Here is a 23,711-nt window from a genome sequence, read left to right on the forward strand (position 1 = left end):
GGGAAGGTGAGAGGGAGAATAAGAACACCCATTTCTTTGATCATCTTACCAGAGATTACCAGTGCAGTTGGGACCTCCATAGTATTTATAGTAGGCGTGTAGATAATTGTTTAAGTGCTTTTAATAACTCTCTAGAGGCTTCTCTGTCTCTCCATTGATTACCTAGGGATCCTAGGTTTCTGATTTAAAAGATACTTTATTTGGATGGTACAATAGGCTCTGAGCATAGCTCTGAAGCTTTTTTCACTGCTTAGCTGTAGGAAGAACACCTACAAATAACAAGGCAAAGACTTGAGTGGAAAATAAATAAAAGTTAAACTCTTTTGTGTGTGGATATTTATAGTTTTGTGGTTGCAAAGTTGGGGTGGAAGGCATTTTGCATAGTTAGCAACAACTGAAGAGTTTGACTTTTACATTGTGGAAGATACAGTGCTGTGATGAGTGTGTAGGTAATATATCAGAGGAGAAATAAAGTAGCATACACCCACAGGATGCTGAACTGAGCATGGGCAGTTACAGCTCGAGAAAGACACTTTGGGTTTCCCTGTGGTGAAATCATTCATTCTATATGCAACAGTACCATCGTTTTCCTGCTGTATATAACCACCTTATACCCATATGTTGAGTATTGTGTGCAGCTTTGGTCTCCCCATCTCAGGGATATAGGGGAGGTCAATGAGGACCAGAGGGTGGCATTGAAAATCATGGAACAGCTGCCTTTCGGGGAGAGACTGAAAGGGCTGAAGCTCTTCAGTCTGTATGTGAGGAGGTTGATGGGGAGGAGTATGGTGGAGGTTTACAAAGTTATGAAGGCAGTGGCCAAGGTGAATGCGTACCTTTACTCACCAAATGCTACACCACTAGAAACTGGGACACTCAAGGAAGTTTGTGGGAGATTTAAAATGGATGCACTGCTTCCTTATCTGACTTTTGGAGAACTTCCAGAACATTTTGTCATGGGGAGCAATGAGGGAAGACAGCAGCTGAAGGTTCAAAAGGGTTTGGACAAGTTCCTGGAGAACAGGTCCATAAATTGACGTACCCTCTAATATCTCGCTCACTTCCTTGGGCCCCACAACTATCATTAGAGTAATGCACTTCAGAGAACAGGCATTTCCCCTAAATAACCTCGGCAGCTATCACTGTCACACACACAATTCTGGGCTGGATGGACTATTTGCCTGATCTAACAGGGTATTTCATACGTGTGTTGCATGCAAAATGATTGTATAATCCAGAGAGAAAATAGGAAGGTATTTCCTTTAAAATTTGGGGGATGAAACAGGCATTGTACATACGTATAATCATACGTATAATATTTTATTATTTGAAGACTAGCATCATTTTATGAGATTGGTCAAAATGAAAAAAAAAAAGATGTAAACCAGTGGTTTGTAAAGTGAGCAATTTAGAATAAAGCACGATTTATAGTTCTTTCTTTTTTTTAAATACTTATAGCATTGATTTGCAGAAGTGGAATGGCTTCTGTAAACTAAATGTTCTATCGGTTTGCTAGCCTCAGTTTCCTTCAGTTGTCTGTATATGCTTTTAAGCTTTAAAACAAATAATCTGTCTTGTTTTATGCAGGCTTTATTGCATCTGTACCGATCGTTTCCTTGGGAAAGCCAAGGGTCTTGGCTTGCATTAAGCTTAAAGTAAATAGATTCTTCTTGGACTTTTTTTTGAACAATTTATAAATGCAATATAGGTAAAAATAGGATAAACTAACTGAATTGCTTTTAGTTTTATTGTTTACATCTTGATGGTTTACCTAGTGGAAAGTGCATGAAGATAGTGCTCATGAAAGCAACAGCCATATTACTTTCAAGCATGCTTTGGAATAAGTGCTGTGGGATGTGAGCCACTCTTTGACAACAAAGCAAGAATCCTGCAAAGGGTTACATGTATACTATTTTCACTGTCCACGGTGGCCAATAGATATGTACAACTAGAGGGGTGCTTGAATTTCGTGCTTTTTTTATCTAGTCTCTTTCAGTAGGGGCCACCATTTGTGTAACAAGTGGGTTGTAGTTGCATTATGAAGACAAATGGAGCTACAGCCAAGACCAAAAAATAACTGGAGAAGGAGGCATGGTTTGCAATTCTAGGACTCCACTTCATAGAATAGAGCCTCTGCTACAAAAATAATTTGAAGTGAATGTTCAAGGAAACTAAGCAACATTGAAGAGCCTGTTATTGCAGAAAAGGGCATCAATGTAGTGAAACTGTTCTTGGTCAATATTCTAATCGGTGTTCATATATATCCGTGTTTATACAATTCATAAAATATATGTCTCGATTCTCTTCACTGCGGAAGAAGTGAGAAGAGCACCAGAATTATGGCATTTATGGACAAGCTTGTGACAGTGTATCAACACTGATATGAAATTAAAAACTATTTATATAGTGAATAAAATAAAATTCTGGGTTTTTTATAATGTTGGAGTTTTCTTTTTTAATTTTATTTTTAATGGGTTTTTCTCTCTCAGAATCTGCTGGTAGTAAGGTCCAAGTAATATAATAATTCTAAGGTTATGCAAAGAGTCTCTAATACTTACAGAGAACTGCTATCATGAACATACTATCCAAGAAACACTAGTTAAAGACAAATCATTAACTGTCTAAGTACCTGCTGTCTGATTTTTCTCACCTTGATGCCTAAACAGACTGCTGTGCATAAATAAATATTTAAAATATTTATATCTAGGTCAGTGTATCTTTTTCACTAAAACCCCACATTGCATAACTAACAGCCTCTGTGAACCAAATCAAGCTTCAACTTTTATCTTTGCATTAAATCAGAGCAAAAACTAGTAGCAAACTCAGTATTGTGAATGATTTCCTCTGTAAAGATGAGGGCTTAGCAGACTTTCTTCAAATGTTATCATCCAAATACCTGGGCAAAAAGGTCATTTGTGTGCATTATTGAGTTCTATTTATTTATTTACAAACCACATGTCAAGATTTGGCCAAGAAGAGATAACTCTTGGAATTTAGGTTAGCAGATGACCAATTTTAATTTCAGATCAGTAATCTAAAATAAAATGAAAAAATTTTTCATTTGGATAATCGATGCAGAACAATGATCTGACAGTGTGTTGTGGAAAAGACCAATCATATAAATCAGTGAAAATTCTGTCTGGGAAGCCCTACTCTCTCCTCAGCCCATGTAGATCAAAAGAGTGCTGGGATCTGTTCAAATCCAATTAGACAAACAAAAACCTCATTCTTTATTACGCAAAGACATTTGCGTTACTTTTCCAAGTGTCCTGTTCACAAATTGTCAGTTCCAGTCAGTAGATGAAAATATGCAATGAAATTTTGAGGACTACATTTTAATTTGGTCCAAGACAAATTTTGAACCATTAATTTATTTTTCAATTTTCTTCAGTAAAGATAGTATTAAACAGAGGATGTATGTTGCATTTGAAGAATCCTTTGAAGCTCATCTTTTTAAAGATTGGATTATTCTTTCCCATTTGGGACATATCATTTTGACTAAGGTTGTCTGGCAAGTTTAATCAAGTTAGCTGTTGATAGAAGGCATTTAGCTTGTTAGAGTTTCTCTAAAAGGTTAATAGCAGCAATAAATACGAAAGATGATTGTTAGGGAAATGGTCATTGAATAAAGTTGCGTTGTACATCTGCACATCGCAGTATAAAATAAACTGGGTTTTGCTAGAGATTTTCTCAGTAATACATGGTGTGTATTTAATTCTTCAAATGTCTTCTCACTTAGTGTTGGCTAAGTACAGTGAAAGTTTGACCTATGAACATATACTTTATGTTAAGTTTTGCGTGGGCTTAATACACTTTTTTAACTATTACCTTTACATATATTCTGATTGGCTTGAATACTGTATGTGCTTCTTTTCCTGTTTAAGTCTCATTGAAGGTTTTCCTGGGGTTTTTGGTATTGATAGTCCCTGATAAACTGAAATCTATTTGTGAGAGAACTTTTCAGCTAGTACTGAAACTCTTGAGTCTGCTCTTCTAATGTAAAAGCTTGAATGTAAGGAAATGTCATATCAAAATCTCACCTTTCATTATTTTGGAAACTGCCGAAGTGAATGGGAAGCCATCCAATGGCAGACTGAAAAAAGTCCAAGATTTTAAAACTGTGTAGTTTTCACTTTTGTTTTTGTGAACTTTGAAATTGTTTTATTTCATTGAATTAATTAAAGTAATCTTTACTTTATGTTTTGGTTTGTTTTTAATATTTTTATGATAACCATTTTTTACAAATCAATATAATCAATATAATTAATTAGTACAAACAATTAGTATAAATAATATCTTCTGCCACCTTAGTTGTACATATACAAGTCAACATTGAAATTACATAAGCAGGTCCAGAACTTTATAAAAATATTTCAGAGACCAAAACCGCTCATCATCTGAGATTGTGCATGAATTTTTTGAGCTTCTGGTGTTACGTAGAGCTTATAAGAAAATTTTGAGTGAGGTGTTAGATTTAATGGACTCCTTGAAGGTACATAGACACAGCTTTTGAAAACACTGGTTTTATTCTTTTTTTTTTATTATTTTATTTTTTTTTTTAATCCAACTGAAGCCACTGTAGAATATTTGACTGTTGACTGGCTTTGCTCTTTATCTGCGTTATTACTTGTTAACAATATTGGCTATGGAGAAAGTGATATGCTAATTGCTTGCTCTAAAAAATTATAGTAGTCAATAGGAATTTGTGCTAAAACATTAATTCAAACTGATGTTTGAGTTTTTTGCTGGTACTGTGTTGCAGGAAAACTGAGTGATCAGCTTGGCCAATTGTCTGAAAGGCAATCTTGTTGTGCTCTATTAGAGCAAAATCGATAAGAAAAGGCTGTGTGAAGCCTGATGGTGCATTGTGAAAAGTTGTTAGAACACCTCATGTGGGCTTTGGACCTTTTACAAGTCTACTTACTGCAGACAGATTGAAAGTACAAATGCTTTCAGTGGTTGCTGAGTTTGTCTTTTTACTTAGAATTAGCTGAAAATATGTATTCTAGTATTGCACAAGAGAAATAATTTCAAAAATAGGTGCTTCCCGCCCCTTTATTTTAACCATTAACAGATTTTCTCTCTCTTTATTTGCCCATCTCTGAGGTTTTTTGCTCAATCTAGCAATTTTTTTGTTGTTTGTGTGTGTTGACTGGGAAAAGGAGCGAGTTGGGAAGAGGGGAGAGTAAGATTTAGGAGCTGAGTTTTTAAAGTTTTTCTTTTGCAGAGTTCTGTGGGAAATCCACAGGATTTCACCATCACACAGGCAGGGTCAGCCATCAGCATAGCCATTTGCGTGATATGTGACAGGGATTTTGCAGGGTGCAGAGAACATGAGAGTTTTTAAATACCATTTTATTAATCTGTTTTATGAATATGAATTAATCCACTATATAATCTATACGCAGGGAAGAGAGAAGATTTTAAAATGGAAGCTAAACAGCATAGCCTCCTCTGAACTGAAATAGAGGAGTGACTACATTTTCTTTCCTTTTACATCTGTGTCTTTCTTGCTGTGAAACAGGAGGCAGAAGGTTTATGAAGAGGTCTAGTAGAAGCCATTTAGAAAGCTTCACACGTTCTGCCCTTTAATCAAATTTGGTTTTTTCCTCCTATAGGAAGTGGAAGCAGTTTACTTCTGTCACGACTTGTTCTTCAGAAGTTAAGTCCTGTTGAATTCATGTCCAAAAGTGTCTGCTGTTGTAGACTGGAGCTGGGCACTCTGTTTTCGGCCTGATTTGAAAGTTGTTGATCCTCCTACTTTTACATATGTAGCTGCTAATCTTGGTTCACAAGCTTGGGAAACTTCAGGAATCTCTGCAGGCTGTTTGTGTTCAGCGCACAGTGGCTCCTTAATACTGCCGAGAATTGCAGACATCTTTAATCTCTTCCCAGTCTGTTCCTTTAGAGCAACTCCACCTGTGTAAAGATAAGAACGGGAACAAGTCCTGTGGGTCTTAGAGGCGGCAGGTCTGTCTGAAGCAAAACTCCTGGTTTTAGAGTCAGGGATAAGAGTAGCAAGGACAACGGTCTGAAAAATGCCGGTATTTGCATCTGCTACACCTCCTGCCTGCTTGCTGCTTGCTTGATTGACAACCAAAATTGAGTACTAGGACTTCTCTGGCGTTTGCTTTCTCTTCCAGCCTTGCTGCTGGATGCCATTAGTGACTTCCAGAAGTCCATTTTTTTCACCTTTATATAATCACAACACTTTAAATCCAAGCCCTTTACTCCATTTGGTGTGTGTTGACAGTTTTTGCCTTGGCTGTCAGACAGTAGTCAGGGATGGACCCTGCAGGTTACCTCATGTGGGCATCCACAAATAACCTGTCAGCTCAGCAGGGCCCAGACTTGGTTGCATGTGGCAAAAAGTGGCTATAAAGAAAAAATGACCATTACTGTCACACAGAGTGAAAAGACTTTGGATTTTGTTAAGAGCAAGTCCTAAGATACATGAACTGTCAATTTAGTCATTAAATGTAGAGAAATTTATATTGTTATGGGCAGGTAAATTGTCGTGGTTTAACCCCAGTTGACAACTAAACCCCACACTGCCGCTCGCTCACTCCCTCCTCAGTGAGATGGGGGAGAGAATCGGAAGGGTAAAAGTGAGAAAAACCGTGGGTTGAGATAAAGACAGTTTAATAGGGAAAGCAAAAGCCATATACGCAAGCAAAGCAAAACAAGGAATTCATTCACTACTTCCCATCGGTGGGCAGGTGTTCAGCCATCTGCAGGAAAGCAGGGCTCCATCACGTGTAACGGTCACTTGGGAAGACAAAATGCCATCGCTCTGAACGTCCCCCCCTTCCTTCTTCTTCCCCCACCTTTGTATGCTGAGCGTGACATCATATGATATGGAATATCCCTTTGGTCAGTTGGGGTCAGCTGTCCTGGCTGTGTTCCCTCCCAGCTTCTTGTGCACCCCCAGCCTACTCGCTGGTGGGGTGGGGTGAGGAGCAGAAAAGGCCTTGACCCTGTGTCAGCACTGCTCAGCAGTGACAAAAACATCCCTGTGTTATCAACAACCTAAAACATCCCTGTATTATCAACACTGTTTTCAGCACAAATCCAAAACATAGCCCCATACTAGCTACTGTGAAGAAAATTAAGTCTATCCCAGCCAAAACCAGCACATAAATGTAATTTCATGTTCATGTTACTGTGAATTAGAAAGTTGCAGGGAAGCTAACTGGACATTAATAAAATAGTCACTTGGAGGAACTATCAGTTAGTTCGAGCACTTGTGAACGTAGAGAACAATAACTTGCAACAGGTCAGTACTCATCCATACTCAAACTGGTCTTGTTTCTTGGGCAAAGGATATCTGACTGACTTTGTATGTAGAGGAATGCAAATGAGCGCCATGGGCGTTAGTGCAGTACTTCTTGGCAGCTTTAGTACCTTATTTACCTTAAGTTGCCTTGCACATTAGCCAGATTTTTTTGTCAGTGTACCATTTTTCTTTTCCACCAAAATACACAAATATTTTACAGCCTTTTAAGTAATATTTTTTTAAAAAAAGTTTTTATTTACATAGGAATCAAATAGTGTGCAGTCTTTTCCAACCTCTTAAAATATGTAAACATTAATTCATTCAGATGTATTTCTGTTCTGTGCTGTTTAGACACAAATTAAACAGCAGTTTGTCAAGCAAGATACCATGCTGTTGATCCATAGAGTGATTTTTAACTCTGATAAGCGTACAGTCTTTCTTAAATGAGCAAATAATCTGAGGAGCGTAGACTCCATGCATATTCAAGACAGAGAGCAGCACCACCTGAAGATGAGTCTGAATGCTGAATCTGATTTAGCCTCTGGTAGTGGCTGTTTGCAGCCTGACTGCTGCAAACTTCATTTTTCAAAGATTCTAACTTGGCCAGAGCTGAGCTGATTTTCACAGATGGGGCCCTGCTAAATTTCAGATCCTTACTTCAAAGCAAGATGGTGCTAGAGCTCTTTGACAAGATGGTCACAGTTTTTCTTATTATGGATAAAGTAGTGTGTTGTCTTCCCTGGCCTCTTCAGAAGCAATGGAGTGTTTTGGTTGAAATTGTTAAAACAGAAATTTGGAATAAAAAAATTCAGTCTGTCTTTTAGAAGTCGACACTTACATAAGCAACTGAAAACATCCTGTAATAAGAATCGTTGGGCAACTTGCATACTGAGGACGTTCCCACTCCATCTCTACTAATAAAGAAGTTTGTAATAAAAATGATTGCCCTTTTCAGAGTGAGAAAAAATAAAGGCAACTTCAAGCATTAATGAATAAAAACATTTTCAAATTAATAGCTTGATGTCTAACGGTGGCAGGTTTATTTTAGAAAGCTGGTTTTATATAACACCATTGGAAAAAAAAAGATGATGAGCTACCACTTTTTTCTTTTTAATAAAACGTAGCTTCTTATTCACCCAAGCATAGTCATTCATAACTACTGATTTTTCTGAAGAAGCTTTTAAAATCCATATAATCAGCTTTGCAGAAAGAAAGGGCACAAGCGACACAGCTGTCTCATTCATACTCTTGCTCAACTGGGAATTTTCCTACTGAATTAACTAGCACTCAAAAGGGGAGTCAGTGTCTATGCCTAGGTTTTACAAATTCTGGGGGCCAGATACATGGCATTTAGGGGAATCTGTGGTTTGTTTAGTCAGGACTTCTAATGGATTTTATTCTGAAAACAGGTCTCTGGTGTGTGTAGAGTCTTCTGTAGTGAGGTCCCCTGCTGCTAAAATACTGACTAATTGGTCATGTGAGGTTTAAGCAACATGAGGAGCATCACTAGTGTTGGTGCAGTCAGTAAATAGCTAGGGTGTATAATCACTACCATTGCAGATAGCTGAAATGTTTTTATTAAATGGAATTTAAATGTACCCTCTTTTAAAATAATCTCTAAGGCTATAACTTTTTTTAAAAAACATGCCTTCATATTTAAAGGTGGGAAGCATTGTGTGATGCCATGTAAATGCCAATTATTCTTTAAAAAAACCCAACAAACCACCCTTTGGTTGAATTTTAATTGATTACCAATTAGTGGGGGTTTTTAACCAAATTTCAGTGGCAATACTGAGAAGAATGAGAGTGGCTATTCTGCAATGTTACATTTGTATTAATTTCTGTGCATAGTATCATATGCTTTTCTGGTTTTTATTTAACAGTTTGAAAATTACTGCAATGATTGTCATAACTGTGTATTCCACAGATGTCTTGGGTATGGGTTTGATCCACGAATAAGGAATTAAAGGACAGGGTACACTTAATGTTAACCCTTGTCACCGCTTCCCACCCATACGGTGGGCTGTATCAAGTGTCTTCCCTATGTAAAAAAGTGGACACAACTCACAAATTCCAAATGCCACCTGCATTTTCAGAATCTACTCAGTCTTACTGTTGTTGCTACTTCGAATAAAGTATGATTGATTACACATTCATAATCGCTGACTGCTTTGCTTGCAAAGTTGTTTTTCATGCATTTTGTGGAATTTAGAATAAAAACAAGTAGAATGACCTTGCGTGGAACGCGATATCGAAGTTACTGTTTTTCTCATTGTCACTTCATTTTGCATACTGCAAAAATACTAATATCAACAATTTTACTTCTTATTAGGACAGCTGTGAATGACTTGCTAGTCATTTTTACCTTGGCTCTTTTCTATAAATAAAGCAGTGTTCTTCAGTGTTTCACCTCTTCAGCTTCTTTCCATACCTTACAAAACATCATTACATGCATATATTAACAAAACCATTAAAATGTGTAAGTATTTCAGGAAGAAGACTAAAATTTTAAAATAAGTAAGTAGGGAAATCAGCACATTTTTAAGTACTCAAGTACAAACAGATGGGAAGCAATGCAAAGTTAAGGAAAAAATGTTAAGATTTACAAAACCAGGTTACACCTTCATTAACTTAAATGATCATTTCATGTGGTTTTTAAATGGAAAAATAACTAAATATTAGTCTTTAAACAAAAGACTTTGCCTCTTCAAATGAGTTAATAACAGAGGCAGTCATTTAAGTTGTGCCTTGACACAGGAAAAAGTTTTAGCTTCGTTCTGCTCTCCCACACCCTCCTTTTTGCAGAAATCAGAATTCAGTCATCAAAATAACCTTCAAGCAGATTTTTTTCAAGCAATTGCCTGTCATGGGATATATTATTAAAATAATGTTGACCTTCTCTTATCCCAAAAAGAAAAACAAAATTGTTTTTCATATTAGACTCACTTTCGTACTGATTAAACAAAAGTTATTGCAAAAGTTATGTGGTTACAATACAAAGGAAAATAGAAGTTAGAAATATTCTTGGTGATAAGTTCAATAAGCAGTCTCTTACTCTGTTAAGAAATGGAAGAATGCAAATTTGGGAATTTATTTGAAATACTGTAATTGTATTCTGAAAACCTAAAATATTTGCTTTCATCGAGAACGCCTCTTGCCATTTATGCTCACAGGCAAACTAGGAGCAGATTTACAGGTACACCTAGCGGAAGGACCCTTCCAGTCTGGAACATGATCCGTCTTCTACTCTCTGGTTTAAATTTGAGCGTCTTTTAGGGATGCCATCAGGTTTTGTTCTCCTGCTTTCTGGTAGTCTGGATCAGTTCCTGCAAGGATCTTGTGAGACACCAGCTTGCACAGGTGACAGATTGCATGTTCTGCCATCGCTTCCATACTAGCAGTGGAAACTTTTCATCCTGTTGCTAAATGTGGTCAGATTTGCATTATACATAATGCTGTAATTGACCTGTAAGCACTGGATAGTGTATTTTTAATTATTCCTTTTTTTCAATTGGATTTTGAAAGAAAAAATGCCTAATTCTCAAGAGCACCTTGGTTCAATAAGATCTACTGGATTTAGCTGAGGCGCGTCGCAAGGGAGATGGTGTTATGTATTTGGCCTGATGCACTGAACAGTGGTCTTACTTAAAAAGCTTAGTTTAATGTAATCAATCATTTACCAAACTAATTCTGCATTCTGTAGCTGAAGATGTCATTTAATTAGAGAACCAATTTTTGCCAATTTACATCCCTAATCAATTTAAGGGGTTTTTTTAGTGAAGAGCAATTCAGGTATCCTTAAACCTTAGCCACATACTAAATGCACTAAAGTCGTATCAGCATGTCGCATCGTGTCTGTGGTTAGCCCTAGGGACAGAGAGAGCCCTCCACTGGGACTCTGTCTTTGTCCTTGTTTGGCATTTATTCAGGTAAGAAGGCATCACGCTTCTTCCTCTTAACCAGCTGTGCAGGTCAGTGCACTGAGGTGAAGCCCCACGGCACCTACACTCCCTCCCCAACGCCCTTAACAAGTAAACAGGTCAAAAATGAGTTGGGAAGTCTCTTTTCTGTTGAGTGCCAGCTGTTCTGTTGAGGTGAATAAATGTGTCCCTCCCCTTTACCTCACTGATTGAAGTCAGACGTTTAGTCATGACTATTCCCTAGGTATGAAAATATTGGAGGCTCAAAAACGGGATATGCCTTGATGTGAGCAGTTGGCCAATATTTGGGGGAAAGAGCTATGTGAGTGAAATAATGCCATACTTAGAAGGCATAGCCACACAGTTTTCTTTCTCTGTACCTATATATTCCTATATAGAGACTCATGGCACCAAAGAGCAGATTTCCTTGCAAACATTTTCTAAGCCAGTCTGTTAGTCCCGTTTTCTGCTTCATGGAGAAATGTTTTCAGCTGCTATTTTCATAAGGAAATAATGCTTCTTCTGTTTAGCCTGAGTATTAAAAACTCAAGGGAGTGCTGGCTACCCACCAGAGACCCTGACTGCATGGGTAACTGGTAGCCATTACATTTCTTTCATCGTGGTAAGACTCAAAGCCATGTATTTGCTTAGTGTTTCACTGATTTTAGGATGAAAAGGATGCAATTCATTTCTATTTTGTTTTTAACTACATTACTTGCTTAGCTAAGTTAAAATATAGTGTGTGTTTCTCACAGTTAACTTTATTTTTGTTCTCTATCCAAGTTGGATAATGGAGATGAGCAAGCAGCCCAGATCAGACGTGAACTAGATGGACGACTACAATTGGCAGAACAAATGGCAAGGGTAAGTGGTTGCTTTCATGTACCAAAAACATATCTTCATATGAGATTGAGTGGGACGATACATAGTGTGTGTTTCCAGTTTCTGATTCTAAAATTAAGCAGAAGATCATCTGAAAACAGTCTGGCAGATGCATTTCTTTCTGCTCTGGAGTATCTGTGTCAACAGGGGTAGGGAGAAAGCAAAACTTGTTTTTGGAAAGTCATATGCTGTGTGATCCTGCCTTTCCTTCATCAGCAAGTCCAGTGTTGAAACAAAGGGTGTATTATTTGCACATTTGGGATTATGTATTTTGGAACGAAAATATTTTACATAAAAAGGTGCATTATGTTGTGCTTAGGGCATAACCAAAATGTTTATGTCTTACTGCAGGTTATATGTGATACACTTTTTAAGTATATATAACATAGTTTACATTCATAGATTAAGTCTAATTGTATTAATATTGCAAGTAACAAAACTATGACTGAGTCTTGTAGGTCAAATTAGTGGTGACTGGGTAAATTATAAATTCTTTTTGTAAATTTTAGAAAGCCAATCCTAATTTTCTCTCCTATAGCTTGTATTTTATTTCAGCAGACATGATTATGCCCTTCTATATTAAATATCACATGTGGGATTGGTATTGTCCCTGGCCATATCATATTAAATCGTGGAGAAAGACTCCTTTTTCACAGAAAGGCAATCTCATGTCTCTTCAATCTTCTGTGAAGCCTGGGCTTATAATCAAAGTTGTCAATAATCCTATGTTTGCTCTGTTGCCTTCTTGCCTTTAGCTCCAAAAGTTACAAAATATTGGAAGCATGTACGTTATACTATGTGTATGCAGAAAAAAGTATATTATATTAATATATTAATTGTAAAGCAGTTAAGATTTGCTTGTTCCTTTAAAAGGAAAAAATTATCATTTAGGTCTATGAAGTTCATAAATAACAACTTGGAGGTGTAATCTTCCTAAAAAACAAAATGCTGTCCATAAAAGTTTCAAATTCATTTTAAAGCCTGTGAAAATTATGAACACTATTTAAACCTTGTTCATTCTGTGTCTAATGTGCATACACTGCACGCCTGTAGATTTTTTTAAAGAAAAATTTATTTATCCATTTTTTACCCATTATTTGAAAATTCTCATGGTTGCCACAGTGTCAGCTGCACAGTTTTGCACAGAATAAGGAACTCCATATCCTACATGGTACATCCAAGTCAGAAATCGGAGTTTTCATACAGCTCTTTTAAACTACTTAAAATGCAGAATTGTTTGTGGGGGACTTTGAGAGCTAGTCCTGATTCCAGCAGCTGTGAGAATTATTAAGATCATTTAAGCCTAAGCGATCAGGTGCTGCAAAATATGAACTTTATTCTCAGAGTTCAAAAACAAGGTAAAAATCGTTTTGATACTGGATTATGTATTCTAGCATCTTTGTTGGTAAAGAAAAGGGTTTTCAGTATTACCTGCCTGTAAGAGAATTATTAAACTGCAGTCTCAAAAGATTAGCACAGCTCAAGAGAAATCTTTGCATATAGCTTTTTTGTTGTTGTTGAGGTCTCATTCCCGGTTCCTATAATACATTACTTGCTGATTTTACAAGTTGTTAATTATAACTGAGAAGTTTATTTTAGCAGAAAAGATAATTTAACCTATTTAATGGAGGCAAAAACCTTAGAAATATGTTCATCTATGACAGAATAAAATCAATGGGGAATTTGTGTATCTATTTGCCCATCTGTTTCTTTATATAACTAAATTTAAAGTAGTTGAAATCAAAGTGTATATGACCTAATGGGATTTTCTACCTATTGTAACTGGTGCTATGCTTTTCTAAGACAAACTTTGATCCTATGAAGAGACTATGCAGTGTCTTTTCTCCTTGAGAAATGCATCCTGAAAATCCATTTTAGCACTCTCAGAATCCAGACCTAAAGGCTTGTGTATACATCAGTCTCATCAAGGTCTCTCATCTGTCCCCGGGGTCTTTATTTTAGGATGTATTCTAGTACGTTGCAATCAGAGTTCCCAAAATTCCAGTGTTGTGCACGGGGATGTGTTCTTCAGACAATCTGGGCTTTTCAAATCAAAGTAATTACATTCCTGTGCATATGCACTTAAAAATAGTGGAAAAACCTCACTATTCTTGTTGTGTCTCTCAATTATTTTGAAATTATGTGCTATAGCAATTTGTTACAAATTCACGGTCTTAAAAAAGCAAATAAAAAGGGAGGGGGAGGGGTGAAATTTGTAGACCTTAGAGTCTTTATGCAGGATCCTCACCCTTGTTTTGTGAGGGAGAGAAGTGGCTACAAACATTCAGGTTTTACAGAAATAGAGGCGTCCATATGTTCTGATAGTGCTGTCTTAAATCATGGAAAATAATAGTCGTAAAAAGTTCCCTCAATTTTTACGCTGGGATGGAAAAAACATCTTAACAAGAGGAAAGATCTTTTAACAACATAATAACAGTCTGTCTTCTCTGTCTCCTGTGTTGGCATATTATTATTTGAATGATCCTCACAGGGTAAGGTACAGTTTGAAAAACACTCTAAAGTGGGGTTTTTTTAGCTAGAGCACCCTGAACGTTACCCTTTGGTTTTAGTTTCTAACTATAAATAATTTTTTTTTTCTTTTTTCTTTTTCAATCTGTAATGTACTGGCTCTGTAATGCTGTAATGAGCCAGTGGACCACTGGACTTGCTGCAGGTGTTTTGGTCACAGTCAACTTGCTTGGTCTTCGTTATTGAAACAAAATCAGCTATAAAGGTTTTAATGTAAAACATTTTATGATACTCCTTATAACAGCTAACAATAAATATTGTCTGGTTTAGGAGCAAGGTGCCTACCTTTGCAGACAATATGTGGGGAGCAGTGTTTGTTTCCCATTTATATGTAAAATGTATATTTTAGAATAATTTACATTTTCGTTTAATCTTGAGTGACATATTCTCCCAAGGTGCCCTATATTCAATATCAGGGGAGAAACTGTGCATAAAATTGTCTCTGTACATGTTCATATATGCCTTACATTTGTTTATATGTTCCCTCTTTGTTATAAACACAGTATTTAAACATTATTATCTAACTAACTCCTACAGAGGAAAAAAGTGATTTTTACGTTCTTTTATGTTTAAAATAATCCCATGTGTAATAATTCAGCATTACTTTCAAAATGAATGACCTATTATTAAGAATAGAAATAAACAATGATAGGAATTTCTTGTCATGGTTGTAGTTTAACAGCCTTATGTTAGAAGTATGAATGTGATTGACTTATTTTTGGTAGCATGGGAAATGAATGAAGTAACAAAATTATTAGTGGACAGTTCATTTTGTCTATTCATAAAATACTTGAAGGTAACATTACAGGTATATTGTCAATTGATACGCTTCAAACATGTGTATTAGAAACACCTAATGCGTACATTTTCAGCCTGGGTTTATGGTTAAATGATTCTGGGGGGTCAAGAGGTTCCGCTTTTACAAATGCCCCTTACTTTATTTTTTTGACGTGTTCAAAGATATATTTTGTCTACTATATTTGAGGAATATGATGGAATTCTCAATTCAAATTACATTTCTTCTTGTCAAACTTAACACTGTTTATGGGACGGGATTAGCCTTCCTATTACTGTTTTGAAGGTATAAAAATAGATAGATGCTGGAATTAAGACTTATTTTTATTAAATATCTCTTAACTGAGAGCAAATCAGTAAATTAATGTGGCATATAATGTGGGATGATTTTTTTTCCTCCCTAACTTTTAAAATGTATCTTCCAAGGAAAGAAAATTCCCAAAATTCGTAACACGAGAAATGGAGAACATGTACATAGAAGAGTTGCGGTCTTCGGTGAATTTGCTGATGGCAAATCTGGAAAGTCTTCCAGTGTCTAAAGGTGGGCCAGAATTTAAACTGCAGAAGTTAAAGCGATCACAGAATTCTGCGTTCTTGGACATAGGAGATGAAAATGAGGTTCAGCTATCGAAGTCTGATGTGGTCCTCTCCTTCACATTAGAGGTAATCACGTATTTCACAGCAAACTTGTTGACAGTTTAAATTACTAGAATATCTATGTCTTGATACTTTTTTGTTATTAGTCCTTCCTTGGTAATTTTAAAATTTTATGTTAAAGTAAATTATTCTTTGTCTCTTTGATAATCAGGAGTTAGAGTACAGCTATATGATACGTTTTGCTTTTGCAGCAGTAGTTGCATTTGGGCCCACACGGCAATGTGGGCAGTTGAATCTCCCACACAAATGTAACTTTAAATGAATTCCAGTACATTAAATTCCTAAGTATACTTTTGAACGTAATAATGAAACACTGTTGTTATCAGGAACAGAGAAATTACTTATCCCACTTTTTGCAATTTTAATATTACTAGCTAATAATGTAAAAGCCCAACATCAACTTTCAAAGGGTAGTAAGATCCATCATTCTATATGCCAAAAAGTATTAGTTCATCAGGCATGTAAAACTGGAGTGCAGGCCTTAGTACTGAAGTATATGAAATGATAAAGTAGTTTTATAACTCCTGTGTGGAATCCTGTGCATCTCCATCGCATGTGCTGTGTCTGCCTCAAGTGGAATACCAAGCCTAATAGCAATAACAAAGAGTAGTTCCGAAGCACCTAAAAAGTAACTGAAAAAGTTTGTTGATAATGTTTTCTCTCTTCAAGAAAGTTTGCTTGGTGAGGGCTGTAAGAAGAAGAAAAGCTTTCTCTGTGCCTCTAGAGAGAAATATTAACTATGTACTAAAAATGATATGATACTTGGCGGGAAAAGCACAGTAAAAAGATTGAAACAATCATGAAATGAAAAATGACAGGAGATATAATTTCCGGTAGATTTGGAACAGTTTTGCTTTGTTTACAGCCCTTCCCCTCTCACACCAGAAATGAGGACTATTAGGTCTGGTGAACTTAGCTTTTCCCCCCTGCCATCACTGATAAAGAAAACACACAGATGTTCTGCAAGGTTAGTAATCTACAGTTCATCCTGTGCAAGGCAAAGAATTAAAGTGTCACTCTACATGTAGTATTTTTTTTTTTTTTTAGTAGAGCAAATTTTCATTTTAAACATGGTGTTGACCACATAAGTGGAGTTTCTTGCTGGACAAGTATGTGCATATAGAATCATAGAATCATAGAATCATTAAGGTTGGAAAAGACCTCTAAGATCATCGAGTCCAACCGTCAACCCAACACCACCATGCCCACTAAACCATGTCCCTAAGCGCCTCATCTACACGTCTTTTAAATACTTCCAGGGATGGTGACTCAACCACTTCTCTGGGCAGCCTGTTCCAAGGCCTGACCACTCTTTCAGTAAAGAAGTTTTTCCTGATGTCCAGTCTAAACCTCCCCTGGCGCAACTTGAGGCCATTTCCTCTCGTCCTATCGCTGGTTACTTGGGAGAAGAGACCGACCCCCACCTTGCTACAAGCTCCTATCTCACTCTTGGGAAGCTAAATCTCAGAGGATATAAGGGCAAAAGGAAACAACTGAACTGATATTAATTTAGACTGAAACATGGAAGATGTGCTCTTTTTCTATGCAAATGGACAAATATAAAAGCTGATTGCATTTCCTTGGTGTCAGAATACTTTCTTTTTGGAAAATGTGAGGTCGTATGTGCACAATTTCACATTTCTTGAATAACATGTAAACATATCCACGTCATGTCTTTTGTGGTGTGACTTAACTAAATTGTAGGGTAACCAGCAAAATCCCCACTGAGGGCTGCTGCAGAGGCACGTGAACAAACAGGCAATCTGTAACATGTCTAAATGTTAGGACAGAGTATAAGAACTCGATGAAAATTTCTTGGCGGGGGGAAAAGTGGCTGGGGTTCACGCTGCTACTGGATGTTGTTACTAAGACAGAACAGCAGAAGATGTTGGTAACATTTATAATGTTCTGGAGGGAATGGACCTTGCTGGCTAAGAGGCGAGACACGCTGCACATCACTACAAGCCACAGTGACTGTTTTTGCAAGTTGGATGTTTCCTCAAATAGTGTGTTTGCAGAAATTTGTCAAATAAATAAATAAAATATCAGAGTAGTAGGAGAAGACTTAAACACTTATGTTCTTCAGCTGTCGGACAGTTTCAGAAATAAACAAGCAATATTTAGGAAGCTGTTTATCAGCTAATGAGCTAATAAATCAGTTTCCTTCTAATGAAATGCAACTTTTTTCCATTGCTGGAATCCAGAATTGCTACCAAAGACAAATGTACTGTGCAATTAAATTGGAAACTCAAGGAAAAGAAGTATCAACATAAAAATGAATAAACATGACATCTGCATTCAACAAGGACATACGTTTGGCATGTGGAAAGACCGTATAGGCAGTGTTAGCTAGAAGGATCTCTAGTGCAGTCTCTTAGTGATTGTTGATCACTTTGATAACTACTTGAATTCCTGGACTACAAAAGATGGAGAAGAGAGATGATTACGTCATTCTCCCTGAATTGCTGTTACTATTTATGAAGCGTAATAGGCAGTGTTGGTAATTTATGAGTAATGTAAAAATGTTCTAAATGATCAATGACTGTCATCTCCCTGTAATATTACCAAACTAACAATTTTACAAGACATCTAACTATTACTAAGGTTCTGGGAATTTTAAAGTACAAAGGATTTTACAGCTATGGGTGAAGCCTGGCTTAACATACTTGAATTGAAATAGATGGGCAAATATGCAAACAGTTTAATAGCAAAGTATTTTAGTAGTTGCTTGCTGACCTTAAAAACCAATTGCTTCTAATGAGACCAAAAATAGTCATTACTTTTGTCACCTTTAAAACAATCAAACAAATACTGGGTTTTGTGTATAGTTCAGCTGAGGACAGCTTCTCTGCTGATTAAATGGACTCCGTTTTTACCAGTTTCTTCTCATAGGCCCAAATGGGGCTGGAAAGGAAAGCAGCTTTTCCAAAGCAAGCAGGGAAACCTGACTTTCTTCTCAAATCTCTCAGTTAGAAACATCTGACGTGTAAAAATTCCAATAATTTCACACTGTGACAAACCGTAAGGTTTATAAAAGGCAGAGAGCATTTGAAGTAGGACTGCATTTGGCTCTTCTGAGCTATAACTGAGTAGTTTAGAGGAGCTGAAAAACTATGGGATCTGCCAAGCTCAGAATTTCCCTAGTGAGGAAATTTCTCAGGGCGCAGCTGGTAGTAGAGGTGGCTTTTTTCTTTTCTCTTTCCCCCCGTCCCCATATGCATGCTGAATCTGACTGCAAGTACTGAGCTGGGAGAAGGAAAAGGGGTAGGTAGCGGGGAAAAGAATTACAGCAGCAGATAGTGATGCTCTGACCTGCCTCATGCTCAGCACAACACCAAATTGCTTCTGAGATTCAAGGGTTGCAACCTTCAGTGTCACAGCACCACGATTAACCTTTCAAGATGTGGTCAGTGTACTTACTTGTCTTGTTTACAGTCTGACTTAGTAACCTATTCGTTCTATAAATATGTATTTAGATGATGGCTTAAAAGATACATTTTCTCATGTATTAATATTTAGAATTATATTTAGACATTAGTCTCAAATTCAACTACTAGCATCTAAATTATGATTGGAGTGAGGTTTTGGTCGTTGTCCAAATAGAAACAGAGCAAAAATTTCAATTCCTACTATATGTTGTTGAAAGTGGAAAAAGAAGGCAAAATTAAAACTCTTCTCTGTGAAGATTTGAGTGAGTGGGGTTTGGGGATTTTTTCTTTTTTTTTTTTACCTGCATGAAGCTTAGTACTGCAATAGCTGTGCTATGTAATGTTTTCTGAAGGATAAACTATTTGCTTTCCTTTCCTCAGATTGTTATAATGGAGGTACAAGGTTTAAAGTCAGTCGCTCCCAATCGAATTGTCTACTGCACTATGGAAGTAGAAGGGGGCGAGAAGCTTCAGACGGACCAAGCAGAAGCTTCCAGGCCACAGTAAGCCACTCTGCTGTCGCTGCATCCAGCATCTCTTTCTTTCATATCATGGGAGAACCTAACTGAGTATCTTTACAGTTTTTACAATTAAGTTAGTGCTGGGTTATATGAAGTTTTTTCCTGGTTAGTTATCTTAAATTCTTTTTGAAAAATGAAAATACAAATAATAGTTTTTTATGATGAAGTAAGTACAAAGTGTGAATGTTGTCCAAATAAATGCCATTGAATGTATGTGTGAGGAAAAAAGCTAGAGACTGCAGCATTGTCTTCTTACCTACATCCTCTGAAAATACAAACCTCTGGATAGATGTTAGCCCGAGGTGATTTTATATATTCTAGGTTAATGTGCAGGTGGCCTTGTGGAGTGTAACTTGTACAATTGGTGGAAAATCAATACTCAGTAATCAATCTCGACAAAGCTTACTCACCTGCTGAGCCTATTTCATTTTAAATTATAGGATCCACTTCTTTCAATTAGTTTTTGAGGGAGGCAGTCAGAAACTGACTTGAAGGGGGATAACATCATGCCGTCTTTAGTTGAACCAGTCAGAGTGGCAGAGAGGAAGAAAATTAAGTGTGGGTCTTGGTTGATTTGTTTGACCTTACATACTGACTTCAGACACTTTCCCCTCTGCTAAATTGTCATTTGGAATCTTTTGTAGATAACTTTCCAGACAGCATGTTGGGGTTTTACTGGCACCATAGTGTGCCTTGTGAAAGACAATTTAAAAATTGCAGTTTTTACAGTATCTGAGAAAACATCTTCAACGGAGTTGGGATGGTAGTTTCTATTCCATTCAGGCCACAAATACGGACTTCTGTTAGGCAAAACTGTAAGCACAGAGTTTTATCTGCCTCTTCTGGGGTTGGGAGGAGGAAGAGATCCAATTTGGTGGACTTTCTCCTAGTTGCAGCACATTTCATTGGCAAGTAAGCCAGCAGCCTACTCCAGTAATGTATTCAGACAGCTTTGCAGAACTCTGAGTATGTGGGGCAGGATGTAAAATTCACTTCTCGCAGTCCCTGGCTGTGTTCCTTCTCCAGGGCGAAGGAGTGCTCAGTCTTATCATTTGCATGTAGTAGGTGAGGAACTTTTAAAAGCAACGATAGCGTAAAAGACACACAGATATATGCATTGAAGCAAGGTCATAACTGGGTATGCAACATCCCCTGCTCATTTGTGGACCTGTTGGGGCATTCTCTGGTGGCTCGGCGTCCCATGAGGGTCGCAAGGCTTTCTGGTGGAGGGCACATCTCCAAGCTGTGCTTTCTCTTCAAACTCAGAGTTGCTCTCATACTGTTCCCTGCAACGAGTGCCTCCAACCTTTGCCTACTGTCACAGTCAAGGTTCCCCTTTCTTCTGATGGTGTCTCTCTCTTTTTTTTTCACCTTGGACTTCTTAGCTTCTGTTTTAAATGCTCAATTAACCCCTGATGTCATTGGTATGGGTCTTCAAATCTCCCTAAATCAGCTAGAATACACAAATTCTTGAATCTTGGGCACAGTCATTCTCCTTCCAGAAAACAGTTTGTAGATGTTAAGGGTTCTAGCTGTTTCCAGATATGGTGGACAAAACATGGTAGGGATGCTTTATGGTCAGTTCATGGTTTATTTATTACATACTGAGGGCTGCACCTTAAGGTAAAGGTTGTAAAACCAATCAGAAGGTATACATTGTGTATAGATACATCTGGTAAAAGTTAATAACAGATTCGTTGATTTTCCTATCTGTCAAAGTAGAAACTTTGTGAAAAGGAAGTTCCAGAATAGATGGAGTCAATAGAAGAACAAATGGAGTGTTTCTAGGAAAAGCGGTAATGTTAGGACCTGCTCTGAGCTTGTAAACTGATTTAGTGGATTTCAGGCTCAGTAGGTATGATTTGATTGAATATGGGAGAAAGACAGGTTATAGGCTATTCCACAGAAGTGACGTTGTCTGAACCAAATTCATATGGATTTGTATGGAAAAAATTATACATCTTTAGGAAGTGGATGATTGAGAGGTGCCCTGAACCATACACTGGAAGGACAGGAATGGGAGTTACTGGTGTTGTTGACCTGCTGTCCTACAAAACAGTGTAAATTGAAGGGGCACGGCTGATAGAGCTCTAAAATCTATCTAGTTCTTGTGCTCTTCTCATTTGTAGTGTTTCCGTTTCTGGCAAGAGTAATTCTGAGGCATTGGCATACAGTATGATTATGAGCATATAGAGACATGCAGTTTGTGAGCATATATAGAGATGTAGTTTGAGGCAACGGAGGAGGATATTAAATTAGACAAGCATGAAATTAGCAAATTATGGGCAAACAGTAAAGAAGATGGAGGAAGCTGCCTATGGAATGGGAGATCCTTTATTCCCCAGTTTAATTTTTCTGTTAGAGCCAAATCAGGTTTTCTTGATGCTAGCAATATTGCTTTTTTTTGGTTGATAGCAGAGGGAACTAAGAGGACTTGGCAGAGTTTAACCAGAAAATTGCGCTGGTGGAAGAGAGCCTAGGAAATACTCTTATAGGCAGGGAGGAGTCCCCAAGTTTCAGACGACTTAAGGTGTGTCTCTTTTCTCCCTCCTATCCCAGCCTGTGCCCAGTCCTTCTAAGATCTTTCTTACTTTTATAACCAACACATCCCTTACCCCATGCAGCCTCCTCTTGCCCCCCTGCTTCTTCCAGCACTCATCACTATTGTCTGATAGGGACCTGCCAGGGTGATGGGGAGGGTCAGTCACCAGTCAATCCAGGGTTGAAGGGTTGGATGTTCTCCTGCAAAGAGGAGGTATGAGAAGAAGTGGAAACAGAAGTGACTTTCTGCTCCTGTTGACGTTAGTAATGGTACTACTACTGGGAAGAGAGATGCCTCCTTTCTCCCTCAGTCCTTTGGCAGCAATGGGCAAAATCATATAAGTAGAGGCCAGTGACCATCTCTTTTCTGATACAGAAAAAACAAGCTGTCGGCTGCCCTAGGCTACTGCCTACTTTGCCTGCTGCTGGAGCTGGCTCCTTACTGGGATAATTTTCGGTACTGTTGTTCTGATGTGAAGGAAAATAATCAGTGAGGCTGGAGGAGAAAACACAAAACTCATTGCAAAAAAAAAAAAAAAGAATCGAGAACCGTAGTTCAACTCAACTCTTCAAATCACTAGCAGTTACATATTTGCACTGACAAATCCCAGATAAATGAGAACATAACTTCAGATTTTATGTAGGACGTGCAGCTAGAAAAGGGTAGCAAAGCTCTCATACTAAGCGTAGAATGAGAGAGCGATGAAAAGTGAATGATTACCACCAGCCTGCTGTGGGAGACTGCTGGCAAGAGCATCACGTGCTTGTCACACACATTTTCTGTAGCTGGTTTATTGTTTTGAACTGGTAGCTACATTTGTGAAAAGAAGCAGTATAAAGAATTATTTATGCCTATTTTTTTCATCTGTGAAACATCAGTGTATGCAATGCAATGCTACTACTCAGTCAGAAGTTTCAAAAGCTTTGACAGTGAAAAAGAGAAAACAAGATGCTCAGACGAATGCTTCAAAATGGACAGCAAGCCAGTGTGACCTTAGAGTAGAGATTAATGGAAGCAGGAGTCAAGTGTAGACTTAATTCAGGATTTATCCACTATTCCAAAATGCTGAATATTTTCTCATTTATTTTTATGAATATGTATTTAAGTATTCCTCTGATTCCCTGAATGCTTCCATAAGAGTAATAAGGAAATTAGAAACAA

At 37.4% G+C, this 23,711-nt stretch overlaps 1 protein-coding gene across 1 annotated transcript in view; it reads left to right on the top strand.

Annotated features, from left to right (window-relative positions):
* LOC104080088 (calcium-dependent secretion activator 2-like) overlaps positions 1–23,711 on the top strand; it is a 126,507-nt gene that overhangs the window by 18,831 nt on the left and 83,965 nt on the right. The window contains exons 4-6 of the mRNA XM_009582354.1: positions 11,980–12,060; positions 15,829–16,065; positions 19,869–19,990. Coding sequence (XP_009580649.1) covers positions 11,980–12,060; positions 15,829–16,065; positions 19,869–19,990 — 440 coding nt within the window. The remainder of the gene's footprint in view (positions 1–11,979; positions 12,061–15,828; positions 16,066–19,868; positions 19,991–23,711) is intronic.

This window comes from Fulmarus glacialis, unplaced genomic scaffold, assembly GCF_000690835.1.
Source record: "Fulmarus glacialis isolate BGI_N327 unplaced genomic scaffold, ASM69083v1 scaffold4797, whole genome shotgun sequence".
Classification (NCBI taxonomy): Eukaryota; Metazoa; Chordata; class Aves; order Procellariiformes; family Procellariidae; genus Fulmarus; species Fulmarus glacialis.